This window comes from Geotrypetes seraphini, chromosome 5 (assembly GCF_902459505.1).
Source record: "Geotrypetes seraphini chromosome 5, aGeoSer1.1, whole genome shotgun sequence".
NCBI lineage: Eukaryota > Metazoa > Chordata > Amphibia > Gymnophiona > Dermophiidae > Geotrypetes > Geotrypetes seraphini.
Genome location: NC_047088.1, coordinates 39,918,840 through 39,935,704, shown reverse-complemented (window position 1 = coordinate 39,935,704; position 16,865 = coordinate 39,918,840). Strand labels below are relative to the sequence as shown.

The 16,865-nt window shown below is 45.3% G+C and overlaps 1 protein-coding gene across 8 annotated transcripts in view; it reads right to left on the bottom strand.

Annotated features, from left to right (window-relative positions):
- The window catches only part of FGF13 (fibroblast growth factor 13), a 562,033-nt gene that overhangs the window by 254,920 nt on the left and 290,248 nt on the right, over positions 1–16,865 (bottom strand). For 7 of the 8 annotated variants that reach the window (XM_033945624.1, XM_033945623.1, XM_033945628.1 and 4 more), the window contains one exon: positions 8,717–8,884. The exons of the other annotated variant lie outside the window; for it this stretch is intronic. In XM_033945624.1, the coding sequence (XP_033801515.1) occupies positions 8,717–8,884 (168 nt within the window). The remainder of the gene's footprint in view (positions 1–8,716; positions 8,885–16,865) is intronic. 8 annotated transcript variants of the gene reach the window in all.

Genomic DNA, 16,865 nt, shown 5'->3' with positions numbered 1-16,865 from the left:
TGCATATAAGAGCTCAAAGTCAATAATAAAGGCCGAAAATGAGGCTCCAAGCAAGCAGCCTGAAAAGAAATCAGCAGTTCTACATGTCTCTTACGCAAGCGACCGTTCATAGAGGGGTAAGCAAAAATAGTAATATACAGAAAACCGTGGATTGCAAGTAATTTGGTCTGCAAGTGTTTTGCAAGACAAGCAAAACATCTGATTAAATTTTATCTTGATATACAAGGTTCATAGACAAGTCGGCGAAAGACAAAGGCGCACGCCGACAACTGAGCGCAAGACGGAAGCGCGCTGAAGAAAATTACAGTTTTTAGGGGCTCCGACGGGGGGTTTTGTTGGGGAACCCCCCCAGATTACTTAATAGAGATTGCGCCGGCGTTGTGGGGGGTTTGGGGGGTTGTAACCCTCCACATTTTACTGTAAACTTAACTTTTTCCCTAAAAACAGGGAAAAAGTGAAGTTTTCAGTAAAATGTGGGGGGTTACAACCCCCCACAACGCCCCCACAATGCCCCCACAATGCGGCGCGATCTCTATTAAGTAAAGTGGGGGGGTTCCCCCCCACGCCCCCCCCCCGTCGGAGCTGTAAAAACAGTAATTTTCTGCGGCGCGCACCTCCGCACTGCGCTCAATTGTCTGCGCGTGCCTTTGTCCCGGCGCGCTTTTGACCTGACACCGATATACAAGCAATGTTTTGTATATACATACAGTATACACACATCACAACTGAGCCGATGGTTCTTCTCTCTCTGACGCTGTAGTGTAGTGACTGTTCTAAACGAGCAAAGTCTTGCAATACGAGTACATGCAGCATACACGCGTCAAATCATCACAACTGAGCCAATGGTTCTCTCTCTGACGCTGCAGGAGTGTAGTGACTGTTCTAAATGAGCGAGGTCTTGCAATACAAGTACGTATAGTATTTTGTATTAAAGTTTTTGGGTTGTGGAATGAATCGTCTGAGTTTCCATTGTTTCCTATGCGGAAATTCGCTTTGATATACGAGTGCTTTGGATTACAAGCATGCTTCTGGAACAAATTATGCTCGCAAACCAAGGTTTTACTGTATATTAAAATCAATAAAATGTTTGAACTAAAAAAAATATTAGTATGTGTGGAGTGACCGGGCAAAGCAAAATGAAACTGATGCACAAGATCGGAACCACGCCATGTGAGACCTTATATAAAATACGGTACACCAACAAATCCGTGGAGGACAATTCCGCTCTGACATTTGCGCGCATGGACCAGTGCGTGCAGGACAATTGCGGCCCGTGAAGGATATCTGGAAGGCCCTGATTTGCTGAGACTCCTCAGGCCCCTCCCCTTGGGAGGGGCCTGAGGAGTCTCAGCAATTCAGGGCCCTCCAGATATCCACTAAAAGGGTTCCCATAATCATGCTGTAAAGCTAACCCTAACACTTGATAGGAAGTGAATCCTTTAAGTGCAGGGGGGGGTCTCTCCTCCCACCCCTCCCTCAAAAAGACAAAAAAGTATCCAGTCGGGGCGGACCTCCCCGTGCAAATTTGTCGTGCGCACAAATGTTGGGGCACAGTTGTCGGCGTTCATTTATTCTGCACGCATTTGACAGGTCACCAAAAAATACAGCCAAACTTAAGCATCACACTGCCAGCAATAGGAAGCCAGTGCAATCTTCGATCGTAAGGTGGCCTCACTTTTGCAGATTAAAAAAATAAACACACAGCTGTATTCTCAATTATACAGTCGCTGCCACTGAGCACAATCGTCAATCATCCTCAAGGCACCATTTATAGAATCACACCTAGGAGCACCTAAGTGGTCTTAAGTGACAGAAGGTGTTGAAACTTTAGACACACTCCCATTTAGGCCAGGGTTTTTCTTGGTACTTTCTGGTAGGTGCTTCAGAGAAGATACCTACCTCAAAGTGGTAGATGCCTAACAAGGTAGGCACTTACCAGCAAATTAATTTTTAAAGCATTTTTTTTAATGGCATTTCAACCAAAAGTGTCAAATGAGCTAATTAGCCCCTCCTTTTACAAAAGCCTAGCATGCAGATTTTAGTGCCGGCCATGGGGTAGCAGCTCTTGCGCTCATAGGAATTCTATGAGCATCGGAGCTGTTACCGCCGTGGCCAGCGCTAAAAACTGCAATAGGCTTTTGTTAAAAAAAAAAAAAAAAAAAAAGGGGGGGGGGGGGCGGGAGTTTAAGAAATTTAAGTCAGGCACTGTTTATACATAGAATTTGGCCATTAAAGCTGAAGCTTGATTATCTGGGAATAACACCATCAGCAGGAACAAAATAGTCAGCGCTAGCAGCTGAATATTGAGCCCTAATTATGTGCACTTTTCTGAAAGAATATCTGCACTTTCTGAAAGAATATGCCCTTTTAACAATATTGCTCCACTAACAAAAAAAACAAAACAAAAAAAAAGGAAAACTCTTTAATAACATGAAAATTTCTGGAAATGACATGACAGAAACATTGTTGGCCTGTACCCCCCCCCCCCCCCACCCCCAGAGGCTTGATGCTTTGGACACCATCAGATTAGAATTTGTGGCTGCATGCATTATTACATAGGTTTATAAAGAAACATAGAAGATGACGGCAGAAAAAGGCCATAGCCCATCAAGTCTGCCCACTGTAATGACCCACCCCCCTTGATTTTACCCCTCTAGAGATCCCACATGTGTATCCTATTTCCTTTTAACATCTGGCACGCTGCTGGCCTCAATCACCTGAAGTGGAAGTTCATTCCAATGATCGACCACACTTTCGGTGAAGAAAAACTTCCTGGTGTCGCCATGAAATTTCCCACCCCTGATTTTCAGTGGGTGCCCTCTTGTGGCCGAGGGACCTTTAAGAAAGAAGATATCATCTTCCACCTCGATGCGGCCCGTGATATATTTAAACGTTTCAATCATGTCTCCTTTCTCTCTACGTTCCTTGAGTGAGTATAGCTGCAATCTGTTCAGCCTTTCCTCATACGGGAGATCTTTGAGCCCCGAGACCATCCTGGAGGCCATTCGTTGAACCGACTCAACTCTCAGAACAGTGATAGACTGCAGGGGTCCAAAGTATTAGATGAAGCATGAATCTTGTAAGAACAGAAAAAGAATATTTCAAGACCTTGGAATGATTTGTCAGCAGAGATGGTGAAGCCAGCAGTATCCTGAAATTTAACCATACCTGGGCTAGATCCAGAGGGACAGTGGTAGAAAGAGAGCTGAGAACCTGAATTAAAGATGCAGAAAGGGGGGGAGGGTGAAGGAGCAAACAGGGTGTTTGTTTAAGGATAGGAATACATATGCTCATCAGTCTAAAGTGGTAGAAAATCAGAAAAGAAGACAGCTGTGCAGACTGGATGTGCCACTTGGTCTTTATTTATCATCATCCGTTATGAACGCAATAATTAAATCCCACAGAGAGCTTGTAGGTTGACGGGCACTTTGTAGGCACAGGCTAGAAATGCCCCTTAGAAAATTCAGCTTAGTGATCACAGCAAGGGTACAAAGCATAGATGAAAGTTGAACCTGCGTTGAAAATGGTGCTAACATGCTGGGGCATAATAAGATATTCAAATTAGTTTGGGGGTCAATTGACGTCTTTTGTAGATTTGCTAGAGTTGTCCTTTACCTTTATTTTCCGTTGTTTTTCACTCACACATCCAGGGGGGGTGGGAGCGGGAGGGGGGTATATCTTTTGTTTTGGTATTAATCCTGATGGTAATGATGGATGGGGGAGGGAATTTTTTATCTTTTGTATAGATACTGATTGATTATAAGTGCTTGGTTGATTATCATTATTTGTATATAAATTGTATTGCACTTTTTGTTGGCATTAAAAACAAAATAAAGTTTTTTTTAAAAAAAGAAAATGGTGCAAAGCAAGCATCCAAAATTACACAGGGTGATTTCTAAATGACATTCCACCCAAACCTTGCCCAACCCCCATGACACCCACTTTCAGTGCCGTTAAACACGAGCTATCGTCCAGCATTTGCATTTCTAGCCAGTTTATTGAGGGGGGGGGGGGGAAACAATTTTCAAACGCATTCTGAGCTCTTTGGGGAGGATGGGATATAATACCAAATAAATAAATACAGTCTTCTGATTATTACCCCTTATGCTCCTATTCTACTTTAAAAAAAAAAAAAAACACCACCTCTTTACTGCTTTTAAAAAGCTACTACCACATTAACATTGCAGTATAATGTGTAATTTCAAATGTGAGTCACAAACAAGTTAAAGGGGTCCTTTTAGCGCATGCTAAATGTTAAGGGGCCCATTATATTCTATGGGCACCTTAGCATTTATCACGTGCTAAATCAGTTAGCGCGCCTTAGTAAAAGGACCCCTAAGTGTCGCCCCCCTCCCTCCTTTACAAAGCCGCACCAGCATTTTTAGCGCCAGCCACAGCGATAACAGATCGGACGCTTGTAGGAATTCTATGAGCGTCAGAGCGGTTACCGCCATGGCCGGCGCTGAAAATGCTGGCGCGGCTTTTCAAAGGAGAGGGTTAGTCAAATAAAAAGGCATCCCCTACATCCCCTACATCATGTAACACAAGTATAGAAAGCTAACCAGGTAATAAGTATAGAAACCCAACCAGGTCATGCATGTGCAAGACCGGAGGGTTAGGACTTCGATAGGAAGACATGACTTCAGTGAGGAACCAAGGTGGCAAGGGAGCGGACTGCTGGGCAGGATGGACCTATGGTCTGACCCGGCGGAGGCACTGCTTATGTTCTTATGTTCTTATGTCTGTTGACCTTAATTTCTATGTAGCAATGTGGACTAATAAGCAACTGGATGACGCCATTATGCAGAGTGAAAGATGTGCTTCACCTTTCATGGAAGACGCGGCCACCGTATTAGCTCAGCACGGAGAGTGTGGTGATCTGATCTTTATGGTGAGAATACATACGATTTAGCTATTTTTTTTGAATAGTTATTGTGAACTGTTATGGGTTTGGGTTCTTCTAATAGCGTTCTTTGTTTGTTGTAGGGGACTATCCTTGATACAGCTAATAGCGAACGCGAATTCACGTCGGAATCCCTCCCTGCTGCCTAAGATAAGTCTGCTATAGGCATTAATGAGTTTTTTCATAGCAATGAAATAATTATGACCAATGAGGAAGCTTGCTACATTTACTCAAACTATACATGAAAAAGACAGTTTGAGTGTAGCCGCTGAGATCATTATATATTGAGTTATTGAAATGATTTTTGACTATGAGTACCTCTAAGACAAATGAAGTTGCACCGAAATGTTATTGGAAGATTAACTACTTATTTATTCATATTTAATAAAATGAAGTGACTTTATGAGTGTGACTTAAGTTTTGGACTGATTTGCTGTTATTTCTTCACTCTTTAAATTGTTATTTATTATTGGCCTTTAAATGTGTGATGATCACCTTACATGGTGTCATATAATGGCACTATTTGTCAGCTCTAGTGTGGGAAGGAGGGATCAATGCCCTTTCCTCTAAATGAAAATCCTGTGCCTTTGAATAAGTTGACCTTGGTGGTTTGGGTTATTAAACTGCATCTTTACCAACCAGTTAGAGCAGTGTATCGCAAACTGTGTGCCCCAAGATGTCGGCGAAGAGGAGAGACACCAGCGCTGGCTGATTGCTTACAGGACGTGCCTTTCACGGCGACAGGCATGTCCTGCAGTCAGTCAGCCGGCACATTCACCTCTCCTGCTCGCCGGCACCTCTGCGCCTTCTCCTCACCTCTCCTTCTGCTTCAACCCTCCCCCCCCCCCCGCCCCACTGGCAGTAATAGGAGGCTCAGAGCTGCGACTGGAAGACATCCACGCCTGCATGGACGTTGACATGATGAAAGTCATCGTGTCGACGTCCATGCACTTCCAGGTGCCCTCCAGCCACAGCCCCGAGATTAGTGTGCCAGCAGCTTAAAAAGTTTACGATACACTGGGTTGGAGCAATGCGGTAGCATTGTGGGATGTGTAGTCACATGGGACGGGAGTGCGGCCTAGGGGCTAGAGCTGCTGCTTCAGCACCATGAGGTTGCAAGTTCAATCTCAGCCTGCTCCTTGTGACTCTGGACATATCACATAACTCACCACTGCCCCAGGTACCACAGTTAGAGCATGAGCCAGCTGGGACAGATAGTGAAAATACCCAAGAGTACCTGATTACTATTCAATGTATTATAAACCATTTTAGATGAAAAGGCAGTTAATAAAGCCTAATAAATAAATCAGGATGATTGGAAGAGTATAGAAGTACTATACTTTATATCATGGGCCTTAAATTATGGAATATGTTATCATCATTTAGAGCACAATATGAAAGCTTTTTAAAAAGAGTTTGAAAACAGTTAATCCTTAAGGCTTATTCTCCTGACATATGAGTAAGAAGCTCTGATTGCATGTATGGTGTCTATAGGAGATGGATATGGAAAATGATTGTGTAACTGATGCTAGTTAGTGTAGGGTTTCGTTCTGTGTTTGTATGGATTTTACAGTCATATGTATGTCATTTTTGTAAACTGCTACGAGTATTAGGGTGGCAGTATATAAATATATTAAGTCAAATCAAATGGATGGAAGGGTGAATGGAGACCTGTTAAGGGGACAAGGCCTCTGTGGAAAATGCATGCCTCAGGCAGGGTCAGCCACAAACAGGGGAAACAGGGTCGTCCGCAGAGGGCCGCACACTCCTAGGGGCCCTGCCCTTAACTGAGTCAGCTTTGCTACAGGCTTTTCCCTTTCCATCTCCCCCTCTGTCTTCAACTCACTCCTTCCCCCTCCCCTCCTCCTCAGCACAGATGCTCTACACCAGAGTTTCCCAAGTGGGTCTTGGAGTACCCCCTTGCCGGTCAAGTTTTCAGGATATCCACAATGAATATGCACGAGATTAATTTGAATACAATGCCTCCATTGTATGCAAATCTCTTTCATGCATTTTCAGTGTCGATATCTTGAAAACTTGACTGGCAAAGAGGTGCTCCAGGACTGACTTGGGAAACACGGCTCTATACTCCTCCCACCACACCACAGGCCAGCCCTTGTATCACCTCCCCGTCACTCCCCCTCCCCTGCCCCCACCCTTTGGTTTCACGCTTCTCAGAAGGACAGCACCATTGTATGTCTTTTTGGTCCAGGGTATCCCAAGCTTATAAATCCCTAAGATTACAATAGTAGTCAGTAATAAATGAATTTTGTTTAAATATATAAATAAATTCCTGACTCTTTCTTTAAAATCTTAAGTCTCTCTGGCCTCAGGGCAGGGGAGGGGGTGGGGTGTGGAATGACTACCAGGAGGGACAAGGACATCCCTGGTTCGTTCACAAGGGTTACAGGTATCTATCAGGCAGGGTGGATGATATGGTGGAAAGGTCAGAAATTCCCCATGCAAACTGGCTAAAACCAAAAGTAAAGTTACTGCTTAGCAAAGGGATTTTGTTCTAAGTATGAATGGTTAAAAATTTTTTTTTAAAAATTAACACATTTCTATACTGTTATATTGTACCTTTCTATAGACAAATGTAAATAGCAACTATTCACCATGTTCTCAGTAACAGTGGGGTAGTGAGGGGGCAGACAGTGCCATCTTGGTGGGGGCGTCAGCACATCTCTTCTCCGTCCTTCCCTGCCCCTCCCCTTCCCCCCTTGCCTCTAACTCTTCACTGGCGTAAGCAGCAGCTCCAACCTGCTGCTCATGCCAAATTTGGCTCTCCCTCCGAAGTCACTTCCTGGTCACGGGACCAGGAAGTGATGTCAGAGGGAGAGTCGTGTCCGAGGTGGGCCACAGGTTTGATGCGCTGCTCAAGCCAGCAAAGTTAAAGAGGTGTGAGGAAAGAAAGGGTCACCCACGTGGTATCCGCTTCCCCCCCACCTGTTTGTCATGTTATTACGGTTCCTTCTGAAGACTAGAACTGAGTTGAAACCGAATGACTCGCCTTAAGGCCAACACTTCTACAAATAAATGCAAAAGCGTTCGATTGTCAACGAGCAAGAGAATCATTTATAAATCAGCGATTTAGTGATATTGCCAACAACCCTGCCATTTTGGTTCGATCGAATGCAGCCTCTTCGGAACCATTTGTTTTGTCTGAAAAGGAAAACATCTTGCTCACAAAGTACTTCTCTAGCTGCATGCATTCCAATCACAATGCAGTATGCATTCCGCCCACCCTCTGCTGTGCCAGCGAATTCTTAAAGCACAGCGCAGAAGCCTTATGAGGTGGGAAAGAGTTGGGAAGACTCCTGGGGTGATCTCATCTAATAGTGCCATTCCTCAGCACAGTGCAGCCTTTGAAACATTCAGCAGAAACAATGGACTAGGGCGGATGCTTTTGGGACTAAGCAAGCCAATCTAGCAGCCAGAGGAAGGATATGTGTGATGGCATGAAAACTGCAAAACCCAAAGAAAATCAAATGTGGCATATTTATTGGAGGACAAGCAATGTGGCTCTCCTGTTCTGCACCGGTGCACATGCATTACAGTATACCGGGCCCTGCAATGAACTGGTAGAAGGCATTAACAGGCAAGCAGGAGATGTTGGGGGGGGGGGGGGGGGGGGTGGCCAAGCACATTTTGTTTCCTGCATCCTTTGCATTGTTCTGACATAGGCTGTAAAACACAGCACACCAGAGACGGGGAAGGGACACGGACAGACGAGCAAAAATCAATCAAACAAACAAAAACGAGAAACAGAAATCAAAAGCTAGCAAACAAGACACGGATCTGTAGTACACAAACCTTCTGGCTCTGTGTTTTCTTTGAGGTGCACTTGCTTCAGAGGGCAGCAGAAGATTTCGTGACACTTAGCACGAAAAGGGGACTCTTTTTTCCTTAATTCCGCTGATTGGATGGAATCTTGCCGTAACATAATGTACTCCTGTGTGCCAGGGGGAGCGTCATCCAAAACTGTGGTTGCCACATAACAAAATGAACTGATGTTAGAGTTTAGGGGAAAAAAAAGTCATCGAAACTGAAAGTCTTACTCTAAACATGCTAACATTATCGTCTGTCCAGAGAAAATAACATTTTCAGTAAGAACAGAGGTGGGGTGTTAGGTTGGCTCAGCAATGGCTTGGTTTTCCGCTGTTTTTGTTGTTGTATCTTGTATCTGTCATTAGAATCAGTGCTTTACGATACTGGAAATTGTGACCTGACCTCTGCTCAGGAAAACCAGTTAATGGTCATCTTTAAGGCCAATGCAGAAAGCCACGCAGTAGAGCTACACTGAGTGTGTGAGCACGAGGCTTGTCAGGAGCGTAATACCATACCATGCGGAAAGCTAAGTATATGCAAATTTTATGCATGCAGAACTTTCACACTAAGGGTCGGATTCCACAAATGGCATGCAAATTTACGCACGCCTGAGATGCATGCATAACTAAATTGACTAACCCGCTAGTAAGCCAGTGTGTCACAAACTTTTTAACTTTAATCTTGGGACTGCAGCTGGAGGGCACCCGGAAATGCTCGGATGTCAACACGATGATGTCATGCAAATGTGTGACATCATCACATCGATGTCCGTGCCCGTGTGGATTTCCTCCAGTTGTGGCCTTGAACCTCCTGTTACTGCAGTGGGGGGGTGCTGCAGAAGGAGAGGCGAGGAGAAAGAGCAGAGGCGCCGGCGAGGAGGAGAGGCGCCCGCTGATTGACTGCAGGACGTGCTGTAAGCAGTCAGCCCGCGCCTGCCCTCCTCCTCCTCGCCGGTATCTCGGGGCACACCTGGGGTTTGCTGAGGGTGCATAGTCTAAAGCGCGCGAGGACAAAGGCATGCCGACAAACGAGCGCGGACAACTGAGCGCAGGGCTTCATCGCGCCAAAGAAAACCATATTTTAAAGGGCTCCGATGGGGGGTGTTGGTGGGGAACCCCCCCACTTTACTTAATAGAGATTGCGCTGGCGTTGTGGGGGGTTTGGGGGGTTGTAACCCTCCTCATTTTACTGGAAACTTAACTTTTTCCCTGTTTTTTAGGGAAAAAGTTAAGTTTTCAGTATAATGTGGGGGGTTACACCCCCCACGCCCCCCAACATGGCAGCGTGAGGTAGCGCGATCCCTATTAAGTAGAGTGGGGGAGTCCCCCCACACCCACCGTCAGAGCCCTTTAAAATACGGGTTTTCTTTGACGCGATTAAGCCCTGCGCTCAGTTGTCCACGCGCCTTTATCCTCGCGCACTTTTGACCTGTCACCGTTCGTGATACACTGGAGTAAGCATTAATAATTGGGTGGTAATCAATTATTGGCATTAATTGGCAAAATTTTAAAAAAATTTACATGCACATCTTGCTAAGTGGTTTACTATAAAGATCAGTGCGCAAGCCATATAGAGTGCAACTCAAAAGAGGTCCTAGCCATGGGGGGAAGGGGGGAATGGGCATTCACTAACTGGATACTGGGGAGCCATGTCAAACACACATGCCAGGATTTATACTAATTGCTCCTTTTACGAAGGTGCACTAGCGGTTTTAGTGCACGCACCAGATTAGTGCGCGCTGGCCGAAAATCTACCGTCTGCTCAAGAGGAGGCGGTAGCGGCTAGCGCGCGGGGCATTTTAGCGCACGCTATTCTGCGCGTGAAGGCCCTAACGCGCCTTCGTAAAAGGAGCCCTAAGTTTCAGTTGATTAGAAGTCCTTGGGCTCCAAGTTGAACGCAGATCCCGACACTATGCACTATTGTATACAGAACACCAATCTCCGAATCCTGTTATAATTAAATCTTAAAATTTGGCACTTAAGGGGGAATTCATCAAAGGGCGCTAACTGATTTAGCATGTTTAACTACATTATAGTGCACCAAATGCTAAGACTTCCACAGGAACATAATAGGCGACTTAGCATTTAGCACAAGCTAAATAAGTTAGCATTCCCCTTGATGAATTCCCCCCCCCCCCAAATCCTCTCTGCTAACCCTTCTACACTGCCCCTGACCTACTGGAAACTTCTTGTGCATTTTGTGAGGCAAAAGCAAAATAAACACTATGGAATAGATACTGATGGACGCAAAGAGGAAAAAGACCTTAAATTCCCCTTTGTCAAAAAAAAATGGAGTTTTTGTAATGACAATCTGATAGGGTCAGGTTCTTATCATGGGTCAAAACCTCGTTGTGGCACCAGAATGTGGAAAAAAAATACTTAATGATTTCTTTTTAATCAATCACACTGAACCTGCTGTCTGTAATGACTCTACTGTATAAAGCAAAATTTTGCTGTTTTACAAATAGAACCTAGAGGCAGTAATATAATACAACAAACCACCCCCAACAAGTAGAACACTTATTTTTGAGGGGCCGACGGTGACCTAGCCATTTCGCTGGAAATTTTCTCAAGGGTTTTGTTCACTATAGCAGGAATATATAAGCAGCAAGTCACATATAGGGCTCCTTTTACTAAGGTGCGCTAGCGTTTTTAGTGCGTGGTAACCATGCGCTAAACAAAAAATACTAAAGCAAGCTCACCTTAGTAAAAGGAGCCCATAATGTTTCTGACCAGCAAATGGCTGTATCATTGTGATTTTGAATTTTCAAAAGTAGAGTATGAAATTCAGCCTCCGCATCAGCTGGAAAGTTAATTCAGAACAATGTCTTTTTCCTTGTTGCGTCCTTCAGTCTCTATTCCACTGTGTTTATTTTGGTTTTCCGTTAGTAAGTGATTACACAGTATTCCTCTATCGTTGGTGGCCACTTTTGTGAGGCAAAAGCCACATAAGAACATAAAAATTGCCATACTAGGGACAGACCGAAGGCCCATCAAGCCCAGTATCCTGTTTCCAACAGTGGCAATCCAGGTTACAAGTACTTGGCAAGATTCCAAGGAATACAACATATTTTATTCTACTTAACCTAGATATAAACAGTGGATTTCCCTAAGGCATCTCAATAATGGCTTATGGACTTTTGTTTTAGGAAATTAATTATGCAAACCTTTTTTTAAACCTTGCTAAGCTAACTGCTTTCACCGCATTCTCCAGCAACAAGTTCCAGAGTTTAATTACATGTTGTGTGAAGAAATATTTTCTCCAGTTTGTTTTAAATCTACTTCTTAGTAGCTTCATTGCATGCCACCTAGTTCTAGCATTTTTGCCGAGAAATGGCCTTGTTACTATACATTTTAACGCAGCATTCAGTCATGTCTTCCATGCAAATTAGCTCTTACGCTCAAGCCCTCTTTGCATTGCTTGACCGTCGACATGCATGTACAACCCGCAGTAATCTAGTGGTTAGGCTCACAGTAGCTTTCTGCATCGGCCCCTGAGCCACTGCAGAGAGTTTGGGACCAAGTTTATGACCATGAAAAAAGGGTTCTTCTTATTTTTTTTTTAACATATAAAATAGAACTCAAAAAGAATGCAATGTTGTTTTTCTTCAAGGCATGTGATCATCTGGTTTTTTTAAAATTCAGTATTTTTCAAATGTCTGTATGCAGAGGTTCATTCTTATTTCTATAAAACTAGATCATAATATAAACATTTTTTGTTGTATAAATGACATGCATTACTGTAGTATAAGAGCATTTTGGTGATTACTACTTCATAAGCGCCTCATTCTTGTTTTTTTTTTTTTTTTGCCTCTGGCTTCTTTTTTTTTTTAATATAATTTTTATTGAAAAAGCAGTCAAAAGACACACAACAGTGGTCCGGCAAGGGGCCACATAACAGGTATAGCAATGAAGCAAAACAATAAGAAATACAAATACCTCAAAGCAGAGGAGGTGTTATCGGAACAGCCAACATGTAGGCACACCCTAGCGACGGTGTGAGAAATAAGAGTCTCGCCTAAACGAGTCGCAAGAGGTTCCCCATAAAGCACCCTCCTCAAGATAAGAGAGACCGCAAAAACAATTTTTTATTTTTTCAATAGTGGAAACCCCACACCCTACATACACCCACTCATCCTACATACAGAACTATCCCACTCAATCAGTCCACACCATCCTCAACATCCACCCACCTAACACTCCACAGACATACCACAAGCAACCAAGCTCGAGAGTCACCGGTCATGGTGCATAGTAGAAGGCCCAGTCAAGGAGCCACTCATATCCCAAAAGGGGATCAAACAAGGCAAGACTACGGGGGTTGTGAGTCAGCCGCAACCTGAAATGCTCTCCACAGGGAAACGTATACGACCCTATCACGTCCAGTAGAGGCCGCATGAGTGTGAAGTTCAAAAGCTGCTAGTTCCCGCATTTTGTGAAGCCAGTGAGGGAAGGATGCGGGCTCAGGCCCCACCCAATGGACAAGCAACAGCTTTTTCACCGCTAAGAGTGCAGTGTATAAAAACTTCTGATATGGTGCGGTAAAGCCTGCAGCGGATGTTTCCCCCATGTCACCCAGCAATAAGAGGCCATAAGACCGGGGAATGGCCCTGCCAAGGAGATCCTCAAGAAACGGGAGCACCTGGAGCCATAAAGCTGCATGGGGACACTCCAAAAACATGTGCAGTAGTGTGCCCCTCTCTCTCTGACAATGAGTGCAAGTGTCATCATCCCATAAACCCATGACATGTCCCCGGGCCCTAGAGATGTAAGTCCGATGCAGGATCTTATATTGCATTTCCCTAAGGTCCATGGATCCCGTGAATTGAGTAAGGTTAGTAAAAAGGTCCAAAAAATGGGCCTCAGGAATTTCAAGAGCCAAATCTCGCGACCACCGGGCCGCCAGCCTAGGCAGATAGGAGGGGGGAAGAGCATTTTTAAGGAGCCTATACCAGGTGGACAAAGTGTTTGTCTGAGAAGGTAAGAGGGCCAAATAAGAGTCCAATTTCCCCATCGTCCAATGCTCTCCCCACCTCCGAGTTAGAGAAAAAAAGTAATGTCTGGCTTGCAGATAGGCCCAAAAGTGCGTATTTGGGAGGTCCCAGCGTGTCTGAAGGTGTGGAAAGGTGGGGAAAGTCCCCGTTCCCTCGTCGGAGAGATGTCGCAAGCTGACACAGCCCCGGGAATCCCACAATTGAAACCCTGAGGTACCCATTCCCGGGAGGAAATCTACATTACCCACCAGAGGCAAAAAAGGAGATGCCTGTGGGGTTCGCCCCTGTGCCTTCCGCCACCACCACCAGGCCTGTCTTAGCGGTTTCAGAAAGAGGAATCGATGATCCCCCCCAGGAAAAGATCGGGGGGACAAATGCAATAAAGAGACAAAGGAGTGAGGAGCACACCACTCACGGATCCAACCTGGAGGGGAGTACCTATAATGGCCAGAGATGCCCTCATGAACAAAGCGCAGCAGGGAAGCAACGTTGTACCTGCGAATATCCGGGAGATTCAAACCACCTAGCCTAGAGTCCAGGGACAAGGTATCAAAACTGATTCGAGCCCGCCTGTGTCGCCATAAAAATGAGAGAAGAATAGACCGAAAGACTTGGACATCTCTGTTCAGAATCCAAAGCGGAATCGTTTGAAGCGGATATAAAAGTTTTGGGAGAAGCACCATTTTGAATAACGCCGCACGGCCCCAAAGGGAAAGAGGCAAGTCCTTCCATTTCTCACAAAGAGTACGGATAGTCTCTATATGGTGGAGAACATTGTACTGGTAAAGGAGATGAGATTGGGTGCTCAAATAAACGCCAAGGTAGCGCATAGGCTTCCGAACCGGTGGAATCAGTAATGTATCATGCCAGGGCTCATGTCTATGAGAAGCCAGAGGCAAGAGTTCCGATTTGGCGCAATTAACTCGAAGGCCTGAGACTGCGCCAAATTCTCGAACCAGCGAGAGAGCCTCCGGTAAGTGTAAGGGCGCGTGGTCTAAATATAACAAAATATCGTCTGCGAAAAGGTTAATGCGGCTCTCCTTAGCCCCAACTTGAATACCATGAATGAAAGGATGAGATCGAATTTTAATCGCCAGTGGTTCTATAGCCAGAAGAAATAGTAGCGGGGACAGGGGGCAACCCTGGCGAGTACCACGTTCAAGCGGGAAGGGTGAAGTAAGTTGTCCATTAATAAGAAGCTTAGCCATGGGCAAAAAATAAAGACTGCGCACCCAGTCCAAAAACATGCCCTCCAGCCCATAGTGCCCCATGACCCAAAAAAGGTAAGACCAAGAGATGCTATCGAACGCCTTCTCCATATCTAGGCCTACAATAGCTGCCTGGTTATCCCCTCCTCTGCGGGAATAGATAGCCATCAAAGCTCTCGTGAGATTCATGGAGGCATATCTGCCAGGCACGAATCCCACCTGATCTTCATGGATAAGGAGGTGAAGGTATGCATTCAGACGTTTGGCAAGTATCGCTGCGAGCAATTTTGCATCTTGGTTAAGAAGTGATATGGGCCTATAAGAGCCCACCTGAGACGGATCCTTGCCCGGCTTGGGCAGCAGAACAACATGTGCCAGATTATAGCGATCCAACCCCTTGTGGGAATGCAAAGAGTTAAAAGCCTCTGCCAGAGGGTGAGATATAACGTCAGACAAAATTTTATAGTATTCCGGCCCATAACCATCTGGCCCAGGTGATTTAGTCAATTTAAGCTCTCTTATACCCAATTCCACTTCGAGACTAGTAATGGGAGCATTCAGAGCCTGAATCTGATTCGGGAGGAGTCTCGGAATGATGACATCACTGAAAAAACGGTCCCTATCCGTATCCGTCGAGGGTCGCTCTGCATACAGGTCCTTATAATACGTCACGAACTGTTGATGTATGTGTGTTTCCGTTGTATGAGTGTGACCCTGCATATCAGTAATAGCGGTGATGACTTGTCGCTTTCGATGAGGGCGGACCAGGCGGGCTAACAACCGTCCAGCTCTCCCCCCCCACCTGTGGAGATTATAGCGACGAAAGTACAAATCCCTCTCCGCTCGCTGTGTTAGGATCGCATCTATCTGCTGTCGGAGTGTACGTAAGCGAATACGATCGGCCTCCTGCAAGGTCCCCTGATGGCGCCTTCGCAACTGCTGGAACTCGCCCGACAGCTGTAACAGTTCCGCTTCCAGTTTCTTTTTCTTACCCGCGACATAAGCGATAACAAAGCCCCGCAGTACTGCCTTGGATGCCTCCCAGAAAAGCCCCGGATCAAGATCAGGATCAGAATTGGTGCTACAGTAATCCAGCCATTTTTCCCTAAGGTATCTACGAAAGGCAAGATCCTTAAAAAGGTATCCCGGGAAACGCCATGTCCTCGCGGAAGATTCAGCAGTAATTTGGAGGGATAGTGTCACAGGAGAATGATCAGAAAGAGGAACCTCCACTATCTCTACAGCGCTAACCATGGGCAGCAACGCAGGAGAGAGCAGGAAGTAGTCAAGACGTGTATAAAGATTATGGGGATTGGAGTAAAACGTATAAGTACGTTCCGTAGGATGGAATAGACGCCAAATATCTAAGAGCCCTAACTGCGTGGTCAGAAAATTAACTCCTTTACCCAAGTGATCCTTAGGGAAGCGCTTAGCGGGGGCACAATCTTGAGAGGGATCCGCTGTGATGTTAAAGTCGCCTCCCACAAGGACATGGTACCCCGGGTACTGCGCCAGCCGCGACATCAACCCCGAAAAGTAGCTGTGATTATAAATGTTAGGGGCGTAAACATTACAAAGAAGATAAAGCCTTCCCCAAAGCTCTCCCAGCACTAAGACATATCGGCCCTCTTTGTCCTGTATAACCTTATGCAATTGAAACGGGAGTTGCTTATGGACCAAGACTGCTACCCCCCTTTGACGAGCGTTATAAGAAGAATAGTATACCTCCCCCACCCAATCTCTCCTAAGTTTCTCATGTTCTACAGGTGTGAGATGGGTCTCTTGTAGGAATGCAATATCAATACGTTCCCTGCGAAACCAGGAGAGTATTTTCTTTCGTTTGACCGGGGAATGGATCCCATCTACATTAAGGGAGGAAAGTTTCAAGTTAACCATGGTCCCCCCACCAAATAACCATAGGAGCAGAAATGTC